At 39.2% G+C, this 20,671-nt stretch overlaps 4 protein-coding genes across 5 annotated transcripts; 2 read left to right on the top strand and 2 right to left on the bottom strand.

Annotated features, from left to right (window-relative positions):
* fnta (farnesyltransferase, CAAX box, alpha) lies at positions 1–3,548 on the bottom strand. Its single transcript, XM_029165060.3, has 9 exons — positions 3,359–3,548; positions 2,866–2,951; positions 2,559–2,673; positions 1,952–2,056; positions 1,740–1,866; positions 1,357–1,505; positions 1,216–1,278; positions 819–1,002; positions 1–716 (listed from the first exon to the last, which is right to left on the bottom strand). The coding sequence occupies exons 1-9, from the start codon at positions 3,484–3,486 to the stop codon at positions 567–569; spliced, it is 1,107 nt and encodes a 368-aa protein (XP_029020893.1). The 5' UTR covers positions 3,487–3,548; the 3' UTR covers positions 1–566.
* A 420-nt stretch (positions 3,549–3,968) lies between these two features.
* aup1 (AUP1 lipid droplet regulating VLDL assembly factor) lies at positions 3,969–10,504 on the bottom strand. Of its 2 annotated transcripts, XM_029165059.3 has the most exons (12): positions 10,241–10,504; positions 9,071–9,208; positions 8,552–8,702; positions 8,163–8,350; positions 7,498–7,570; positions 7,096–7,169; positions 6,677–6,743; positions 6,464–6,566; positions 6,230–6,367; positions 5,985–6,121; positions 5,684–5,772; positions 3,969–4,295 (listed from the first exon to the last, which is right to left on the bottom strand). In XM_029165059.3, the coding sequence occupies exons 1-12, from the start codon at positions 10,279–10,281 to the stop codon at positions 4,250–4,252; spliced, it is 1,245 nt and encodes a 414-aa protein (XP_029020892.1). In that variant the 5' UTR covers positions 10,282–10,504; the 3' UTR covers positions 3,969–4,249. The 2 variants fall into 2 exon arrangements, with proteins under 2 accessions (XP_029020892.1, XP_055368252.1); XM_055512277.1 differs by lacking the exons at positions 8,163–8,350; positions 8,552–8,702.
* Positions 10,505–11,666: 1,162 nt separating this feature from the next.
* On the top strand, positions 11,667–16,956 carry ctsf (cathepsin F). Its single transcript, XM_029165058.2, has 14 exons — positions 11,667–12,063; positions 12,744–12,854; positions 13,328–13,409; positions 13,975–14,036; positions 14,128–14,200; positions 14,411–14,524; positions 14,641–14,789; positions 14,904–15,000; positions 15,112–15,192; positions 15,286–15,405; positions 15,555–15,619; positions 15,781–15,871; positions 16,027–16,085; positions 16,359–16,956. Exons 1-14 carry the CDS (start codon positions 11,815–11,817, stop codon positions 16,431–16,433), a joined length of 1,428 nt encoding a protein of 475 aa, XP_029020891.1. The 5' UTR covers positions 11,667–11,814; the 3' UTR covers positions 16,434–16,956.
* A 743-nt stretch (positions 16,957–17,699) lies between these two features.
* Positions 17,700–20,409, top strand: eif1ad (eukaryotic translation initiation factor 1A domain containing). The gene is made up of 5 exons (XM_029165970.3): positions 17,700–17,869; positions 18,220–18,338; positions 18,445–18,553; positions 18,921–19,029; positions 19,125–20,409. Exons 2-5 carry the CDS (start codon positions 18,252–18,254, stop codon positions 19,351–19,353), a joined length of 534 nt encoding a protein of 177 aa, XP_029021803.1. The 5' UTR covers positions 17,700–17,869; positions 18,220–18,251; the 3' UTR covers positions 19,354–20,409.
* The last annotated feature ends 262 nt before the right edge of the window (positions 20,410–20,671 follow it).

Raw genomic sequence — 20,671 nt, forward strand, 5'->3', positions numbered from 1 at the left:
TGACCTTACAGTATTACTACAAAGTTTTTATTTATACGAACCCAATTCTCTGACCGGTTTCAGAAAACGTTCCAGCCTTTACAAGCACATGATATTGATTTACAGTCACTAACGTGTCCATTCACACATAAAGGTACTTTAAAATACAAAACACAAAGAGCATAAACATGTTAATAGATTTGTTCTCCAACTGTAAATAGTTTTTTATCGTACATTTAAATGCACTGACTGAAGTATTACCAGTATACTTGGTAATACTACCTAAATCAATCATAAATCAACGCTGGCAAACTGAGACTGACACAATTAGAAAACAACATGACTGCCTCGCTCAGATTCCAAGAAACACTATCAAAAGCCACTTTGCTGAACTGATATGGAGACGATAAACTGGTTAGATGGTTTCAAATTCCTGACATCCGATGGTATAAATTATGGCTTATGATTCAAACACTGAACCTGTCTTGACGTCTGTGCCTTTCATTTAGCAGTATACATTGCAGTCAAACCACGCTGTGAGTTAGACATGAGGCAAGCTGAAGCGCTAATGGCACGGGTCTCCTCCTCTAGCTCATCTCTTGCTGTCCAGACGTTGGGGATGAAGGTTCAGGGCTGTCTGCTGGCTCAGAGTCGTGTTTGCTTCTCAGAGAACGTCCCAAAAACAGCCAGTACTCCTTACGAATCGTGTCTTTCTCGTGTGCCAGAAATTCACAAATCTAAAAAAAAAAAAAATAAAAACAGAAACAAAGTGTGTTTCAGAAAAACAACAGCCACAAAGTTATGAATGTATTTACCACAAAACTCTTAAAAGCGCTCACTTCTTCTGCCTTTCTTAACGTTTCCTTTTTGTCCACACTTTCCTTTTGGCTGCTGTCCTCCAAAGCATCCTCGTAGCAGTCGTAGAGAAATGCTAGAAGGTAAGGTGAGCAATGCGTCTCCTTCAGCTCCAGGACTCTTTCCAGCAGCTTTGGCTGAGATGACAGACCTCTGTCTTGCAGCATCCTTTGGAGAAGAAAAAAAAAAAGGGGGGGGGGATATTGTCAGTGAGCTTTTCTATTTTTAATAGCTGAGTCTCCACTTGTTTCTTCCCCCTGTAGCATGTCATCTATTGTGAATGTCTGAATGAGACCAGCACATGAAATATGAACAAGTTTACTCTTAGCAGCACTTTTATATGATGTAGAAAAGTATTTTTGTATGTGTTGTACATCTTACCCTTTCAAATAGTTCCATACACTTTCATTGTGAGGAGCCTTCTTGATCTGACTCAGACAATACCTAGCAATAAAAAAAGTGTGAGTAAATTTGTGCATATTAACGCATTTAATTTGTGTATAGTTTTGGGAAAGTACTTACTGAATCTCTCGCTCCACTATGGCCGGATCAGAGAAGCCTGTAGTATGAGAAATGACAAAATGTCTCTGGTTCCATGCTGAATTATTCCTCACATCATCTTCCAAAAGGTTTTCAACAAACTCCAGCTCATCATCCCACAGTTTGTACTCCTGAAAATTCAATAGAACAAATGCTGGAAACAAATTTGTTTATGTAATCATGCAGTGCTTTTACTAGTGGCCCTGTACTGCTTAGAACAAATACTGTCTAATGAAGGATTAAAACAACCAAATGAATACTAAATAAGTACAGAAGCCAGCCTGGCAGAGTGGATCATTGTAGGCAGAAAATGGATCTAAGTCCACAATTTTGAAGCCAGACTCTGCTGAAACTCAAACACCTACCTGGATGACCCACTGTCTGTGCTGCCAGGCGTGGTAGTTCTTTGCATCTTGGCTGAGAATGTCTGCTATAAACTCCAGCTCCTCTGAGGGATCGTTCAGCCACTCGACCACCATACGTCTGTGGTGCCTGGAAACCAAAAGCTGGATTTAACGTTTTTACTTAAATGACTCTATCAGATGGAGATGTGACCAATTTCTTTGACAGCACTCACCAGACTTGATAGTTTTTGGGTTGATCCTCAATGATGGCAGTAATGTACTTCATCTCCTCCCTCAGGTCCTTTGACAGGGCTTGCAACAGTACTCGCCTGTAGTGCCTGCATGTTCACACACACACACACACACACACACACACACACACACACACACACACACACACACACACACACACACACACACACACACACCACCTGCAGCATTACATTAACATATGACACCAACATGTGTAAACATTACAGCCAAAATGAAAGATGCTTTTGCTATTAATTCAAATAGTTTGTTATATTTGATATTATGTTATTTGTAAATAACTATTAAACAAACTATAACTTAATACTAAATCAAAGAGAGCTTTCTTGACTTTACTTAATGAAGTACTAACCAAACACATCTTGACATCCAAACATAAAACATTTGATGAGGAGGTGCAGCTTTTATGAGCCACAGCCCAGGATCAGTAGGAGGAAAGATTGTTTCCAAGTCTCCAAAATACTATTTAGAAATACATCTAGAAACCATTATTAAATGGGTACTAATTAAAAAAAACGTAGATTTAGTTGTGTTTTAATGTACTTTTCATGCACATACAAATATGCTCACCATACTGTATAGTTTGCAGCATTTAGCTCAATAGCCTCAGCTGTTAATGCAAAGGCCCGGTCGCTTCTTTCATCCTTCTTCAGGAGGGCACGAAAATAGTCATAAACATCTGAAACTGGTATAAAACACACACATGTACAATATAAATATAGCCTGTGCTTATATGCATAACTATGTACAGCAGTTTACCGTAAATTATATATAACATTATGCTTATTAAATCTGCACGATGTCAGTAAGTGAGCTGGTTAAAGGTCTATGACGTCTTTTATAAGATGTGAATTTCTTCCTGATGATTCTGTCTTACACTTTTCAGAGTAGGCGATCTTCACCACAGGATTAGGTCCATCATCCTGAGGAACGGGCTCCAGGTCAGCCCACTCCTTTCGGTCTCTGAAACCCAGCAAAGGTCGTCATTTAGCTGTAGTGTCGCACGTAGGCATCGAGAACAACACACACAACAACACACAACAAAAGCAATACGGATGTTAATTTAAACTCTGAAGCAATTCTTTTTGCATGATCGTGAAACTGGCCATTTGGGGTGCGGATGAAACAGTAATCACTTGGTTTGCGCACCAAAGTTTAATAAACATGCTTATTGTTACATGCGTAGAGTTTTTATTTGACAAGCGATACAAACATTTACTAAGGAAAATAACATGCATCAGATTAGAAACGTCAAATGAATTACAAGCGCTGAAGTTAGCTAAAGGAAGTCGTAACTAGCTAGCTAATTTACGACAGCGCAGCTAGCAGGTTAGCCACCCAAACGTTTAAAGAAAATAACTAAACACTACCTGTAATATATATATCTAGTCGGATCCGCAATATAATCATCTCCAAGTTGGTCCTCAGCCTCCACGCTAAACTCTTTATCTTCTTTGCCTTCTACGGGTTCACTTAAAGTTTCTTCGACACCTGACATTGCTAACTTTGCAGTTTAGCTTAATCGCGTCTGCTTCAGGAACGGAAAAAAGAAAGCGTAACTTCCGGTGTGATGGGCGGATGATGCCTTCAAGCGCTGTGGGAAATTGTGTCTTCATTTAACGATTTTGAACGAACTTCAGTATAGATATTGTTTTCTTTCAGTCTCGTGTGGCTGAAGTGCATCAGCACCAGTGTCCCCAGGACATTTTCTATGTTTATGTCTGATCTATACCTCTGTTCCCTTCGCTCTAGTGATGCGTTAGCTTCTGGCTCCATCTTATGGCTGAATTTGGTACAACTACATGAACTATGACATTACAGCAAAAACCCTTGAAAAACAAATTGTGCAATTAATGTCAACACGTTCTTCTCCTAAACGCCCGTTTTAGACTATTAGATGAAGATGACCTTGGACCTTAGACTCAACCTCAGCAGGTTTGACAACAAAGACCTTACATGTTTGAAATAACAGATCAAAAACAAGGTCAAGCTGCTCTTTATTCTCATCAACAAGTCTGGACATTATAAAAATAAATAGATGATTCACAGTCAGTGGATTGTTATACAAATTGTTATCAAAATTATGTGTCAGCCAGAATGAAGAATGCAACATGCATAAAACCATTTCATCACATGTTCTGAATACTTTTTTGTAAATAACAAAATCTGTTGACAGAATATAAAATCACCATTTAACTTAGACTGCAAAACAAGTTGAATATGCTTCTATCAGACCAAAGACGGCTTGACTCAAAGTGTGTTCAGTGACTTTCTCCTTGATCCAGTCCATGCTTTTCAATATAACGTCTGTTGGAGAAAAAAACAGAAACAAACCAACCAGCGTTAATGTGACACGTTTCATTACAGACGGAATCACAATGAACATTACACAGTGGTCCACACTTCCTTCCAAAGCCTCCAAGCACCAGTAACACATAAAGATGTTCATTCACTTTGAAACAACGCCTCAACCTGAATTCAACATTGCCACTGAATGTGTTATAGCAAATGTGCAATTGAACAATTGCTTTTTTTCACGTTCACGTTCCACAGCAACATTATCATTTATAACAGCAAGTCAAATCTTAAACTAAAACTCTTAAACCTGTGAACCTCACTTTAAATGCAAATGCGGCAACAGATTCTTTAACCGTGTTCAGCTTTAATCACATAAAAAGCGATTCCTTAATTACATGTCACCTTTGACCCACTGTTGATTTTGAAATTGATCGATTAGTACAACCTTAAATGTACTACGATATCACTGTGCATCTTTAGTCAGTCTCACCTTCAGCGTTATCAGGTATTAAATCAATATATTTGAACTCGATGACATGGGACAGAGGGTTATAAACAAATGTCACATTCCCACTGGACCATGCCCACCACCCTGCAAGTGGCAGCCTGGCTGCAAATAGTGACACGCATGATAATGCAGCTGAACTTACCTATGATCCTCACAACTTAACATTCACTGTATACAAAGCAAAACTTATAGAAAGTAAAAGACTTCTCATTTAATCGACAGTATGTGTACAGTCAATTGTATAGCAGCTCTTCCAATTTATACATCAAGTTTTTACTGGACACATTTACACAACCTAATGCTGTAGCCTATTAAAAGGTGGAGACAGTTAACACAAGTTAGCCAACACTACTGCATGTAAAACATTTCTATAAAGCATTCGCTGTCTCTGCGTAGCCATATGCTCAATGTGTTCAAGCAGTGTCACTAGAATCTGTTCAGGTTAGAGCTGAAAACAATGTGAGCCATGTGATTAAGAAAGAACCGACGTAACTGACCCCTGTAGCCTCCTCCTCAAACCCCTATATATGTCTAGTGACTAACAGCACTTACACTAGCCCCTACTAGCACAACACACCAAAACAAATCATCAGTGGTTAAGATGTAGCTAATGTAGGTGCCAAACAAATGTGTAAATACAATATATTTACCGCTGCTACTGATCATCATGTGTAACAACACATGAGATTACAGAATAAGTCTGTAAATTATGTAGAATATCTGTAGATTCCAAATAACTGACAAATGTGTTTTACCTTTATTTGCTTCAGCTTTAACATTATGTAGAATCAAAGCTAAAAGGTGGATACAACCCTTAAAATGAATTTACTGTTTTTTGGACTACAAGATATTGTGCATAATGACATAATGACATCGAAAAAAATCCCACCTTCTTGCAAAATTATATAGCGCTTCTTTTCTCTCTTGCAGAGACAAGTGTCTGTCAACTGGTGATTTCCCAAAACATTTGGCAGCAGGCTGCAGAGAAGAGCAAAACAGATGCTTGTGTAAAGCACATAAATTAATGAACCTGTGGCAGCAGAGTATCAGTAGCCTAAAATCTCCTGTGTCTAAATATTAAAATCCAAAGTAATAATGAACTTGTTTTTTTGTTTTTTCATCCAGATAATGAATCCTCAAAATAAATTTGCAATCTAATGTAAAGACACAGCAAAATGTAGAGTCCAAACCTTTATGGTGGGAGCAGAACCAGAAGAGTAGGAGCTGAGCTTAGATCCAAATGTAGATGTCCCAGTTGCTTCCATTGAAGATTCTTCTTTGTTTTCCAACAGATTTGTTATAGTGGTGTCAACACAATTTGTTTTTGCTGTCAACAATCAGAAGATAACTTTTGAAGCACATTTAGGACCATACTCAAATTTGTTTATTCACTGTATAGTCAGAGACGTGGTAGAGCACAGCACGTGTATCCTACCTAGGTCCTTTGTGATGACATTCAGGGGGATATGAGGAAGCACATCCTTCACTTGCTGGGCCATCTTAGCAATTGTATGATCATCTGTGCCCAAATTATGGACCATGAAACCAAGCCCAATAGAACCAGGTCTGACACCTAGAGTGAGTAAAAGAAGAGCTGACCTATCCACCAAGTCTCCAAAACAATAATGTGACTCCTTAGATATGTTATCGGTTCATGTAATTTACTCACCTGCAGATGTTTGTGGTATAGCGTGCCTTTTTCTTTTGATGTGCTCTGCTTTATCAGCTTTAGTGATCTTTGTAGACACCAAGCTGAGTTCACCTGCTAATAGCTATAATAAATAATACATGAAGGATACATTTCATAGAACTAATTAGCCAACTAATAATTAGTTGTTGCTTGTCAGTTAAACAAACCAATAAACTCATTGGGTGATTTTACCTCCTGGACTTTGTCAGCAAACTCCTGCGTGGATTCACCATCTTGTCTGGATACTGGTGGGAGCCAACTGCAATAGAAAAGAAACACAAAGTAAATTCTAATAATAATTGTAACAAAATATGGAAACAGAAATGTTTTAAATCATTTAAAAGCAGATGTTGGAAAGAAAACCTATTAAAATAAGATAATACCAAATTAAACGTATGCTCCCCACTTAACACTGTGGGCTACAGAAGAGCTGTTGCTTGCACCAAAGCGAATATTTTTATTAATCAGTGGCTCTATTTACACAATATACATTTCTGCACACCGCTTTAGGTTAACTGGAAACATAAGAGCAACAGTAACATAACGGCCATCTAGTGAATATGAGGGTTCAAGGTGAAACTTGTGATAAAAAATGACAAACTATTTAGTACCTTACATGATACACTGTACATGGAGCAAAAAATGTCCACAACAGCTCCATTAACCAACTGCACTCTGGTGTGCTCTGTGAACAGACAATGAAGTCAACCACACTAATACAGTACAGTGCTGTCTGAAATGCTTTAAATGTGGCTGATTGCAAAAACAGTCACACAGGATACAAACAAAATCGCTGCAGCAGGGACCTGGTGAGCCCAGCAATCCTTACCCAATGAAAATACTCTCACCATAAAAACATTAGCAACTGCTGTACAAAAATCTGGATTAGATTCAACCGCCTCATGCAAATTTCACTAAATTCAGTGTAGATATTGTATGAAGAGTCTTCAGCACAATAATCTAAAATACAGTATGGATATTTTTTTCATTATAAATAACTCAAACATCATTACCAAAGCGACCAATGGTCTGTTCACCCTTAAGGCCACAGGCTGGATTGAATCAGTTAGTGAGAAAGGCCAGGAACTAAAAGGAAAAATAAACAAACATAGTTGATTAGTTAGACAGGACAAATACGTTTAAATGAAAAAAAAATCTGAATTTTTAGCAAAAGAACATTTGAATTCTGAAATGCATTTTATTAGAAAGTACTGTAGCTATAAAATGACTCAATTATCATAAAGTACACAGCCAGGAAGCTGGTGGTTTGTTGGGGTAGTTTCCGACCAATATAGTCAGTGTCTGTGTGTAGTGAGAAACTACATGTGGCAACTCAGCAAACAAAACCTTAGCAATGTTTGACATCCAAACAAGCGTCCTTGACTGTTTTTTTCTGTGCAGGAGACCTGATTTTGATATATTCATTGATAAAGCACACTTAATTCTGATTTCCTCAAATCACTGTTGAGAGCTTTTCTCAATCTATGTTTTGTCATAGAAGTCACATAAAATTAGAGGGGCAAAACAAATGCCTTAGTTATTCTCTGTAACTGTATCTAAAACTTCCTTTCAATAGGGGCATAGTTTGCGGTTGCCTTTAATAAATTTTTACAAACACAGTTATGAGTACAAGATCAAATTATCTTCATGTTTGAATAAAAAAAATGGTTAAACTAACTTGAACTTAAGCAGGCCAGCACGACCGTTTGTTGTGTCCTCCTCAGGAAACACAAGCAAAGGTGAGGTTCCATCAGATGAGCAGTATCTCTGAAGAGCGTCTTCTATTGCTCTCTGACCAGATGTTGCATGGATTTCCATAAAGCCTCTTGCCCAACATACAAAGCCTTTAGAGCCTTCTAGCTGTGGCTAATACGCACAAAGAGACAGAGGGGATTAGCCTAACACTGTAAGTGTGTTACACACACACAAAAAGAGTTTTTGTCACAAAGCTTGTAACAAATGAGAGCTGGTTTGCAAACTATGAAGTAATATAGTAGGGAAGAACTCAAATGTATCCAAAACTATTAATTAAAATTATTATATAACATGATTAAGTCAACAGCTTACAGTATTGCAGGGGGTCAGGAGGTTGATTATGTTGTGGTCAAACTCTGTCACATGATTGCATATGTACAGCTTGGTGTTTTTATCTCTGGAACGAGGGTTTTTCTGTCTTACATGCAAACCCAGGACTGACCACATGACTCTCACAATAAACCTGAAGGCAAACAAAGAAAGGTGGATGTAAGCAGGTGTGTCCTTTGAGTCAGACACTCCCAGGGCTGTCTTGCATAGCAGCCCACTGCTCTCTCAGGGGATGGGTTAAATGCAGAGAACCAATTTTGTTGTGACATTGTAACAAGTGTTATAATGAGATAATGACAATAAAAGACTTTCTTTTGTTGATTGGTTTTGCTCAACACAGAGACATCAGATAAGGTTTTGTTCTCATTGCAGCATTCAGTTCATTTCTATGTATTCTATAAGATGGGTTGCAATTATGGCTGAAATGGTATTTACCTTGGTGCTTAGATCTAACAGTTTATAGTTGATGTGAATTTGGAAAAAAAAACAACTATTACTTGCCTTCTGACAAAACTTTCAGGAAGGGCACAGCTGACCAGGAACACGTGGATGCCAATAAAAATCCGTATAAGCATCAAACAAATGCCAACTGGAAAGTAAATCAGGAGCAGCAGCAGAACAATTGCATCTTTGGGAAGCCTGAATAAGGAAGCAAGCAAATGTATTTTTTTAATACAATTCAAATAAATACGAAATGCTTTTGCTCAAAATAATTAATCATAGTAAATAAGACAATAATCAAACTCCATTAAAGAATAAAATTTGTCAAAAATAAATATGTCTATAGGTGTCTGCAACTATGAAGCCCGCTCCTACAAGAGGTGTGTTGGGAACCTTTTTCATGTACTTGCATTTATCCATGAACAAACTCAATGAATGTAGTAATGAAAAACCACTGTGATAAATTACTTTCTTGCACCTTCTAGATAAGTAGTGAAATGTTAAATCATCAAGTGAAAATTTTAAATTTCCTTTTTAGGAGTCAGCATTAGTTTCTTCCCTTTAACCACAGTCCCCAAGTTTCACTGTCTACATTTTAATACACGTGTCACTCTGAGACTGATGTCGAAATCACGAGGTGGAAACATCTGGACAGCCCAAGAAAGTATCAAACACTCAGTAAAAAGTGCAGATGTTTCACCTGAGTTCATGTGAAATATTAAGCACGCCCCCCTTAAATTATGATAAAATAACAAGTTTTAATGTTCACACCTAAGGTTTACCACATACACAGAAATGTGCAGGTGACAGTCGGGCAAACTTCATTATGTTTTTTGATGGACGCATATAGGCTAGATTCACAACGTTAAGCTAAACAGTTACGATAGCCGGGGGCAACTTATACTGTTACAGACAGCTCATGTGTACACTAAAATTAGCATTGCGTGATAAGTGACAGGTTAACATCCCCGCCTGGCAACTGGATGAGCTAACTAGCATTAGCGCAATGTTTGTTTGTTTGTTTTTTTATATGTTACTTCTGTCATTTCCTGTGGCACTTCACAGTTAACTAGAAAACGTCGGCGATAACATCAAATTGTATTTTGTTGACACACAAGGCCACCGTAACTACAGCTAATCAGCATTAGCGTACCTAACGTAGCGTACCTATTAGCCAATGCTAAGTGCTACCTAAGCTTACGTTAGCTCACAGCCATTAGCTTGACTTACCGACGAAAGTCAAACATGTCTTCGATTCCCCGAGTCTCCATGTCTGCCAGTCAGACCTTTGCTCAGAGGCTAGTGCTAAGAACACAACCTGAGTCCTAAAAATAACTTAGTCATAACGTTCACGACAGCAAATATGTCACCGGCTTGGCAAACGGACAGCTCGCGTTGTTGTTCATTTAACGATCTCTGGTAGCAACTTTAAAATGTTAGCACCAATCTACATCTAACAGCGCTATGCTAGCGCCTGCTACAGCAACAAGGCCATTTCCGGCCACTTCCGGTCTAGAATAAAATAGAAAAATAGAAGCGTCACATAAGGCAACGGTGACTCTAATCCCGCACTTTCCCCATCAGTGGTTTAAAATAAAACTCTTCCTATATATTTACGTGTATTATCATGCACAAGCTAGCTTGCTATGGAAATACTTCAATGTTGAAGTCCGCATAGATTTAGTGGAAAACAGCAAAAAACATTTTGTCTCCCTCTGCCGGTCACTTTTGATACCTGCACCATAAGTCTGTATTGACTGCACTCACTGTTATATAAATTAATGCACTTGTGAGGTGCTGCAAGTTACTGACACAGTATAGTATGTCGCATTATACTGTCTGATTTTTTATTTAGTTCAAGGCACAACACAATATATTGTATTTTTGACCCCCACCTTCCAGTCAGTGAAGTCTAGGTCGCACTAAACCTTCGGTTAGCTGTTTAGTTAACCACAAAGAACTGGAGCGTATTTATTGTTTATTGTTGTTCTACACTCTCTGGCAACAGCACATCTGTTCACCAAGACTTCCGCTTCTTTCCCTCCCCAGAATCCCACCAACACACCTTAGATGCCCCCAAAAGCCCCGGGAGGAACTCCCAGAGATGCACTTTTCTGTTTCAGCTGTTGGAACAGCCACAGGACGACAGCAGGGCAATTGTGCAGAATTGCAAGAGAAAAAAAGGTATAAGAGCATAAAAAACAATATGTACATATTTACAGCTTAGACATGTAGTACTGTGCTTATGCAGAAGAAGAAGAAGACAGGGGCCAGAATTAGCATGTGAAAGAAATGTCCAACAGATCCACAAACTCTCACATTCAGCCTCAGTCTCAGGTGATGGCTATAGTTGCATTCTGCTGGCTGTTTTAGAGTGACGCCATTGTTTTCTCTTAGACAACATTGTTGCATTTTACTGTATTGCTTTGCGTAGGCAAAGACTGGCGCACATTTTGATGAACATTCTTATCCATCGTTTCTTAGGTGATTTTTTTTTAGCCCGTCCTATATTGGTAATAAATAGATGACATTATAGTTATAATGAAGAGCACCCCCCCCCCCCCCCCCCCCCCCCCCCACACACACACACACACACACATCCCGTACACATGTACATACACTTTTTCCCCAGTCTGGCTCCTCCCACAGCTTTATCCCACATTTGTTTGCCCATCACCACTGCAGCGCTGCCTCTTGTATAACCGCAGTTGTTAACTTAATATCGATCTGTCCTCCAGGAAAACAAACATCTCTATTTAACCGAGCACCGGCTGGACACCGGTCCCTCTTTCCTTCGGACCATCATGGGGACTAGATGCAGCTCTCGCCCGCTAATCCTCTGCGTGGCTCTGGCCGCGGTGCTGGGGTCGGTGCTCGGTTTAGGTGAGGACCTGGACCGGCCTCTGTTCGGGCCTCCTGGCAGTCCCATCTGGCTGCACGAGTCCGACCCGGGGCTGAAGAAGGCTCTGGAGTTCGCCGAGGAGCGGTACAACCGCGGCTCAAACGCCGTGCACCTCCGGAAAGTCAGCCGCTTCATCTCCGCCACCAAGCAGGTAACGGACGCTCACTTTTAACATCTATGTATTGCGTTGTCGCGTTGTCTTGTTTGATCACAGTAAAGTACCATGAGTGCATAATAGTGATTATTTAAAGGTTTATTACATAGCATTCATTACGCAAAGAGAGACGCGCACTCGGTGATTTGTAAACAACAGTGCGGCTGCGGACCATTTAAAATTCGTCACGTTAGCAGGTATTAGCCAGAGTAAAACCGGAAAACACGTGACAGTCCTTCAAAACAATGCCAGACAGGTTTTATAATCAGCAAGGTCAATTTTAAATTTATTCGTTTATTTGTTACAAAACTACTCTGTTCATTTCAACAATCTCCGAAAAGACTACAAAACAGCGTAACTGACAACACGTCTCTCTAAATACTTATATTATCTTTATGGACGGAAGTGCTTTGTAGTTGAATGTGTCCTAGCTTGACACTACTGTTAAACAGCATCACGAGTTGAGAAGCCTAAAGGCACATTGCAGTGATATCTGGTGGTGTCCACATCGTTTTATATAATTTAGATACTCTAAATGTAAACTTGTCAGCATGTTTGAGTACAGCAGCATTAGAGTCAGAATATGTTCTACTGTGGGCGATGAATATTATTATCGTATTATTTGCACATTTCAAATTAAATTTAAGTACTGTAGCCTGTGTGTGTCTGTTTTCCAGCTTGTTAAAGGAATCCGCTACACAATGACAGTGGAACTGAGTAACACCCTGTGTAAGAAGGCTTCCATGCTCAGGACATGTGACTTTTACCCCGAGTCAGAAAAACTCAAGGTATGTGTGTTTGTGAGAGAAAAGTAGAGCAGTGAAAAAAGGATCTCACTGATTAGAGTGAAATAAGACCAAGCTGTGAACAGGCTTGTGTGTGTTCATTTAAGACTGACTTTGCAGCACTGTAGTCCTGTTTGTTCAGCACGTACGTCACTTGTCACCTGACATTGTGACTCAGCTCATGGACTAACCACTCTTTGTTGTCTGAACAAAGCATTTAAAAGTGTTTAAAAAGCAACTTTGTGTATAAATATACATGAATTGTAAACACCCTGTCTTCTTACTGACACGTATGATTGATTTGCATCTCGCTTTGGATGAAAGCATCTACCAGGCGACAAAATGCAAAACATCTGTTGTGTTCTCTGTAATTAGCATGATCCACCATTTCTGACACTCCAGATTCATAACAATACAATAACTAACTCAATAAAATGCTTGGAATTCATATATGTATGTGTATCTTTTTATGTCAGACGGAGGTGTGCGTGTTTGAGGTGTGGGACATTCCCTGGCAGGGAACCTCAACTCTGCTCAAACAGAAGTGTGAGCCCAGAGGTAAGTCAGCAACCAAAGCATCTAACCGTTTGAGAAACACGACTACGCAACCAAAGGTCTAACCCTTAACCTCAAATCCTCCCCAAGATGCTTTGCTTCCTTTGCAGCAACAGCAGCATTTTCCAGCCTCAACAAACTGAATAAAACTACATAACATTAAAACTGATATTTTTATGCTAACTGCACCACTGTTCTATTGACTGGCACTGATGTTAAAAGCTCACAAAGTGCTCAGTTAGTCCATACAATATGAAGAAAGACTAAACAGTTTGGATGTTGAAATGCATCTGCATGTTGCCTGAAAAAAGGTCCAGGTTTTGACCTTTATTCCTCTTCCTTATTATGTAACGTGTATGTTTGCTAGCCTGGTTGATGAATGATACTTTATACCAAATAAGTAAACAGTATTTACCTTTATCCCTAGTTCGAACCCATGTCACAGCTGTTGACAGATTCCATGCATTTCCTTTTATTATCATACAGTCAATGCATATTCTAATACATTACACATTCACACTGGAGGATTTACACTGACACACAGGATGTTTCGACTATCCCTTTTTAGCTGAACCTAAAGCAGAAGAGACCACCAAGGTGGGGGAAGTGCTCACCAGCCAGCCACTGGAGGTACAAATACCAACAAAAACACTTTGTTGTTTGTTTTGTCCTGAGCACGATGATCATCATTGTCTGTGCTTGTCTCATGTGTATCTGACAGGAATCTGTGGAGCTGCTGGGCCAGTTTAAAGAGTTCATGGTTAAATACAACAAGGTTTACACCAGCCAGAAGGGTGAGTGACTGACTGACTGACTGACTGACATGTTTACACATTGGGAATACTAAACATAGCAGGTGCATGCTGGTTTGGACTCATGTTCATACTTGCTGTATACTCAGCATGTATAGACAAACGTAGTGTCCTACCAGCTCAGTTACAGTTCACTATGTGACACATGGCAGCACATAAGTATTAAGCGTTTGTATTTGCTCTTCAACCCAGAGGCCGACCGTCGTCTGGCCATCTTTCATCAGAACCTCAAGACTGCTGAGAAGCTGCAGGAGTTGGATCAGGGCTCGGCTGAATATGGAGTCACCAAGTTCAGTGACCTAACTGGTGTGTTCATGTGCATGTATTTCCAAACCAGTTCCTGTGTAGAAAGACTTGTTCTGCATTGTTTGTTTCTAAAAGAAACCTGAATGTTGAAATTTGCTCCTTCTGTTTTCAACCAGAGGAAGAGTTTCGCTCTACATATCTCAACCCATTGCTGAGTCAGTGGACTCTCCACCGTCCTATGAAACCAGCCCTTTCTGCCAAAGGTCCTGCTCCTGCCAGCTGGGACTGGCGAGATCACGGTGCCGTCAGCTCTGTTAAAGACCAGGTACGAAGAAACAGACTTAATTGTACAGCTGTCAAAACCACTTACACACTCCTGTGTAGTTCATGCTGGTGTGTGTGTGTGTGTGTGTGTGTGTGTGTGTGTGTGTGTTCACAGGGCATGTGTGGATCCTGCTGGGCATTTTCTGTTATAGGTAATATCGAAGGCCAGTGGTTCCTAAAAAATGGATCGTTGCTGTCACTTTCTGAACAAGGTAACAGACACATGTATATAATGTTACACTAATCTCTTCCTACAGAAAACACAATGTTTAATAGTTAACATTATTAATGTTTTCTTTGGTGTATTAATTTGTGCCTTCCAGAGCTGGTTGACTGTGATGGGCTGGACCAGGCATGCAGAGGAGGATTGCCGTCAAATGCTTACGAAGCCATTGAGAAGCTGGGTGAGCTTCAAATCTTTAGAGGAGGAAGTGCAGCCTATTGTAAACATTTTATTAATTTACAGATCTTATTGTCACCCCTCCTGTGTGGTACAGGTGGCGTGGAGACAGAGAGTGACTACTCCTACACTGGTCACAAGCAGAGTTGCGACTTTAGCTCCAGGAAGGTGGTTGCCTACATCAACAGCTCTGTGGAACTATCCAAAGATGAGAGGGGTGAGTAGGTTATTCAACATGGTCTGAAGAAGAAAAGCCTAAAAGTGACAAGAAACTAATTAGCTCCCATCTTAGGTGCATCCATTTTACCTGGAAAGGCCATTGAGTGAGTTGGTTGTAATGAAAATACTGAATAATTTTTTTTCTAGAAATTGCAGCCTGGCTGGCTGAGAATGGACCAGTATCTGTTGCTCTGAATGCTTTTGCAATGCAGGTAAACTGTCAACTTCTACTTATGAAAAAAACCTACATAAGTATCACCTCGTGTGTTCACAAAAGATGTTAATTATCAAGGAGCATCTTAGGTTTTTCTTTTGATAGGATCCATTTATAAACACGTGTTATTCTCTTATGTTGTGCTTTGTATGTGAGTAGTTCTACAGGAAGGGAGTGTCTCACCCTCTGAAGATCTTCTGCAACCCCTGGATGATCGACCATGCTGTGCTCATGGTGGGATATGGAGATCGTAAGTGTGCTATCCTACTTTTGCTTTTTCAGCTCTCACTACTTCATATCGTAAGGCACCATAAAAATGGTCATTGAAATACTGCTGTTCAATTTGCAGAATGCAATCAAATGTATTGTGTGGAGTGTTCATTTTTACGTTTATACTGTTTTCAGGGAGAGGTGTCCCATACTGGGCCATCAAAAACAGCTGGGGAGAGGATTATGGAGAGCAGGTAAGACAGTTATGACTTTAAGCACTAACTACATATATTATCATATGAATGCTATTATTTTTATCCAAAGCCTGTTTCATCTCAGAGTTGTCTGGTTGTTGTATGCTATAAAAAACAACAATTTTATATCATATTGAGTTATATGTATATAAAAGTAACTTTTCTGTTTCTCCCATACAATACGTTTCTTTGTTTACTCTATAGAAGGTAAAGGAATGATGTGTGTATCTGTCAATGCTTCACAATCTTTTTTATTCTCTCTGTCTCATGCAGGGTTACTACTACCTGTACAGGGGCTCTAATGCATGTGGGATCAACCGGATGGGCTCATCTGCTGTAGTCAATTAAACCAATAATAATAATACACACACACCTAGACTCACACACACCATCGCAACACATAACATAGCTGCCACGCTCCACACTACTCTAACATATACATTGTATTCACAGAGCATGAAGCTCAATCAAAGTCATACACGAATTAAGTCCTGCTGATGTTACCTAAACTGTTAAACCAGACTAGTGTTCCACCTTCAAATCTCCATACCTCTCGCTGCTTATTAACCTTATGCACACCAGCTGTACTAAATATAGTAATTTAATAATGTGTGTATTTGAATGCATTAATCATTGTTGTGTTTGAAAAAAGATGATTTAACTAATCTTACCAGTAACTGAGGCAAAGTTGGAGCTTGTCAGTTTGGGATTTTTGTAACCAGTGTTTGTGCTATTGTGTAGTGGCTCAGAGGATTTTTACGTAGAATATTGGGTTGTTGCCATACACTGATGTAACAAAAATGACATTACTGTAATTGACAACATCTGCTGTAAGACTGTAAGGATAAATAATAAAGTGCGGACAGATTTTTATGGTGTTTTTCCTTAAATACAATGCAACAGAGTGAAATCTTAGTAGTAAAATTGTCAATTATACTTAATACTTATATACTTTTACTCAACTATATATAGTATATATATATATATATATATATATATATATATATATATACACACACACACACACACACACACACACACACACACACACACACACACACACACACACACACACACACACACACACATACATATATATATATATATATATAGACACACACACACACACACACACACACATATATATAAACCTGTCATGGTGTCGTCTAAGCATACAGATATTGATTAACTTTCATATTAAACCAATATATTAAATAACAATAATATAATATTAAATAATAATATATTAAACCAATATATATACTTGCATCGAACATACAATGTCGGTAAATGCTTTATGGGTGAAATCGTGAATTTCACTGAACGCTTTTGATCTTGAACGTAACTCAATATGATGAGCAATGAAACTCACTTTCCCATAATGCAAAAGCGCTGCTCCGGAAGCAGTACTGTGTGTCGCCCTAATAAATACAAGCTTGTTTCGTGCGGTTATAAGTGATACAGTCAATCGATCTGATCGGTTTTGAACATGAGCTATGACATACACACCGACATTTATCTGAAATATATAACTGTATGTTTTGTTTTTATGCAAACTAGACAAAAGCATGTGCGATATTCATCGATCTTTTATTGTGAAAAGGTTGGATCACTTGATACCGGAAGTTGAGAAAAAAACCGACGGCATGTGTCTTATATTTACTGCTAAACCAAATTAACGCGTGTTTTCCAGCTTGTCTTGACTTGACTTGTAGTGACCAAGAAGTTGTTGATAAGCACATTCTACTTCGTAGAGACACTGTTACGTTTTTCATTGTTTTAAGGTAATTATGTAACATGTTTACGTGGAGAAGCAGAGGAAAACGTGTTGAAAGAGCTTGGTCAGCTAACACACTGACCAACGTCAATGCTAACACTAATTAAAGAATATTCGCTCATGATTCTAGTCTAGCAGAGAAACGTGTGTTGAGGTGATGTAGGGTTGTAAGTGTTTTCTTTTGTGAAACGTCCACTGAAATCACAGTTAAATTAAGATGCTAGCTGACTTTTTAAGCCTAGCTAACTTGGCGCACACGTTAATTGTTTACCTGTTTATCTGCTGTTGAGTTCATCTCTAGGTGATCTCAGTGGTGCATGACTAAATGTAGTTGACATTACATTTTATCATTCTCAGCTGGCGAAGGGAACTGAAGTTGACCGCATATAATGTCGCAGGCCACTAAACGCAAACATGTTGTCAAAGAGGTCCTCGGAGATTTTGTGACTCCCACAGAAAAGCAGCAGATTGTGAAGGTGAGCCGTGCATCAGCTGTATTGTGTACAGTCTTTAAGGAGGTTTTGAACCACACTTATCGCAGGAAACAGCAGGACGTTCTTCTGAATCTGTCCATTGTTGCAGATCATCAGCAGCCGTGGGAACAACCTTCATGAATCTGTCACTGCCCAGGGTGAGACCTTCCTGGTGAGCATGCCCACGAAGTTCCGCAAGAACATCTGGATCAAACGAGGTTAGTGACGGAGTGATAGACTGAATAGTATGTGTGTATATAGACATCTTGCAGACCTTTTAAAACATAGTTTAAAGTAAGGTTTTGTAGTGCTTTTATGTTGTTGATCTTTGTGTTATATGTGCATTTTTTGGTGCTGTAAAAACTAAACTACCCTGTAACCCTAAAAACAATCTCAAACCTCCAAGTGGCCACTTTATTAGAAACTCTGCATTTTATCTCTACTTTGAAAAGACCAATAAAATAGAAAAGCAAATATTGGCCATGACCATGCTCCATAATTTGACATATTCACCAACAAGGTATTGATTTTGCTGGACCCCAGTAGCACAAAATATAATACTGTGGATGTTTCCTGATTCTGAAGGTGATTATGTGATTGTGGATCCCATTGAAGAAGGAGAGAAGGTGAAGGCAGAGATCAGCTTTATTCTCTACAAACATCACATTCATTACCTGCAAAAAGAAAATCTTTGGTGAGTGAACTACACACAAAGGCATACAGAAGCACAGTGTTTGCTGTCTTGTGTATACGATGAGTGCGTTGTGATGATGTTTTCAATTCCTCTAGGCCAGAGGGGTTTATAGAGGACAAGACGAGCAAAGAGCAGGAGACAGAAGATGGGGGTGAGGACGTTAGCGACTCGGAGGATGATGAGAGCGACCTTTTTGTCAACACCAACCGCTGTAACTATCAGTACAGTGAGAGTGAGGATGATGACGACGATGAAGATGATGACGACAATGACAGTGAGGAGGAACGTGCGGACAAAGATGGAAGGACAGAAAATGGTTCATAGGATTCAGCAATGAGGACCTGAACAATTGACAGTTGTGAGAATGGTGCAGTGATGATGATGAACTGATGCAGTGATAGCTGCGACGGTCCTCATGTGTCTTTTAGTGTCTCCTGCAGTTCTTGTTGGGAAAACGGCTGAGTTCACTGATAGGATTCTCAATGTTTTTCATATTCTGTCAAACACTTCTCCTGACCTGCCTGTCTGACCTATTATGATACCAGTACTACAGTACAAATGTAGATCAGTGTTGGCTTGAACTGTTAAACATCTAAATCTGTTGCACACCTGCAGAAAATGGAAAGTGACTCAAGATTGAAATCAGGTGCAGTATTGTCACTTTGGTGTGATGCCAATTTTTACACATTTCCTGTATTGCTGGCTGATTTCTTGGAATTGATTGTTGTAAGTATGAACACACATTCCAAATAAATGACGTAAAATGTCCCTGTAGGGTTGTAGGAGTTTTCACACCTACTATAGAACCAGTTCTACAAGGATTTCTTGTAATGCCCTGATGTGTGACACAGTTTTTTTTCCACTAGATTTTTTTTTGTTTTCAAACCCCTGCTGCAAGGTAAAGTTTCTTTTACGTGCATATTTAAATTAAATATTTGATTGTTTTTTTTTACTTCAGAGGTTGAGGTTTGAGACAACGCTATAAAGAGCTTAAAAACTCTGAAAAGTATTGTCAAATGTTTTTAATATTTACTGACAAAGGATTCAGAAGAAAATGGTGTCTTCAAGAAAATCCAGATGCTAACGCTGCTTTCCTTTTTAAAAATTATGATTTCCATCGCCTCAAGACAATGAACAAGCAGGTGATGATTTAGGGACACATTTCTATCCCTGTTTGTAACATCTAGTGTTCTTTTTACTAATTACTAGGTTGCATAATCTGTTCCATTAATGCATAGTTATTTAATCAAAACTTGCGGTCATCCCTGCATTAAATGCACTTCCTGGACAGTTTCTCTGAGCTTCCTGTCAAACGTCAAATTTGGCACATTTTCCCATTTTAGTGATTTTCTGTGTGACGCTTAAATGCCCCAAGCTCCATGTGTTCTACTGTTCTCTTCTTTTGGCCGGTGACACCTGTTGTGTCGTTTTGACTGTCTACATTTACACAACAGGCTCAACTCAAATGTGGCTACAACACAAGTTCTACAGTATAATGACGTGTCTATATACACATGCAGGTGGATGATCAGCTTCATGTCTTATTTTTGTATTGCTTTTGCACAAACTAGACCTAAACACACTGGTAACATTTGAGGGAAACATTGCTCTTTTTTAAGTTTATAACCTAAAAAAGGAAGCG

The sequence above is a fragment of the Betta splendens genome, chromosome 10 (genome assembly GCF_900634795.4).
Source record: "Betta splendens chromosome 10, fBetSpl5.4, whole genome shotgun sequence".
NCBI classification, from domain to species: Eukaryota; Metazoa; Chordata; class Actinopteri; order Anabantiformes; family Osphronemidae; genus Betta; species Betta splendens.

Bases quoted from the DNA above. Each gene is read 5' to 3' on its own strand.
- fnta (XM_029165060.3), bottom strand. From the start codon at position 3,486: ATGTCAGGTGTCGAAGAAACTTTAAGTGAACCCGTAGAAGGCAAAGAA. The intron at 2,674-2,865 runs GTAAGACAGAAT...GTTTTATACCAG, and splicing joins GATCGCCTACTCTGAAAAGT to TTTCAGATGTTTATGACTAT. The intron at 1,003-1,215 runs GTAAGATGTACA...TCTTCTCCAAAG, and splicing joins GTATGGAACTATTTGAAAGG to GATGCTGCAAGACAGAGGTC.
- ctsf (XM_029165058.2), top strand. From the start codon at position 11,815: ATGGGGACTAGATGCAGCTCTCGCCCGCTAATCCTCTGCGTGGCTCTG. The intron at 15,001-15,111 runs GTAACAGACACA...TGTGCCTTCCAG, and splicing joins GCTGTCACTTTCTGAACAAG to AGCTGGTTGACTGTGATGGG. The intron at 15,872-16,026 runs GTAAGTGTGCTA...TACTGTTTTCAG, and splicing joins CATGGTGGGATATGGAGATC to GGAGAGGTGTCCCATACTGG.
- eif1ad (XM_029165970.3), top strand. From the start codon at position 18,252: ATGTCGCAGGCCACTAAACGCAAACATGTTGTCAAAGAGGTCCTCGGA. The intron at 18,554-18,920 runs GTTAGTGACGGA...CTGATTCTGAAG, and splicing joins GAACATCTGGATCAAACGAG to GTGATTATGTGATTGTGGAT. The intron at 19,030-19,124 runs GTGAGTGAACTA...CAATTCCTCTAG, and splicing joins CTGCAAAAAGAAAATCTTTG to GCCAGAGGGGTTTATAGAGG.
- aup1 (XM_029165059.3), bottom strand. From the start codon at position 10,281: ATGGAGACTCGGGGAATCGAAGACATGTTTGACTTTCGTCG. The intron at 8,351-8,551 runs GTAAGCTGTTGA...TGTGCGTATTAG, and splicing joins TCCTGACCCCCTGCAATACT to CCACAGCTAGAAGGCTCTAA. The intron at 6,567-6,676 runs GTAAAATCACCC...TATTTATTATAG, and splicing joins TTGCTGACAAAGTCCAGGAG to CTATTAGCAGGTGAACTCAG.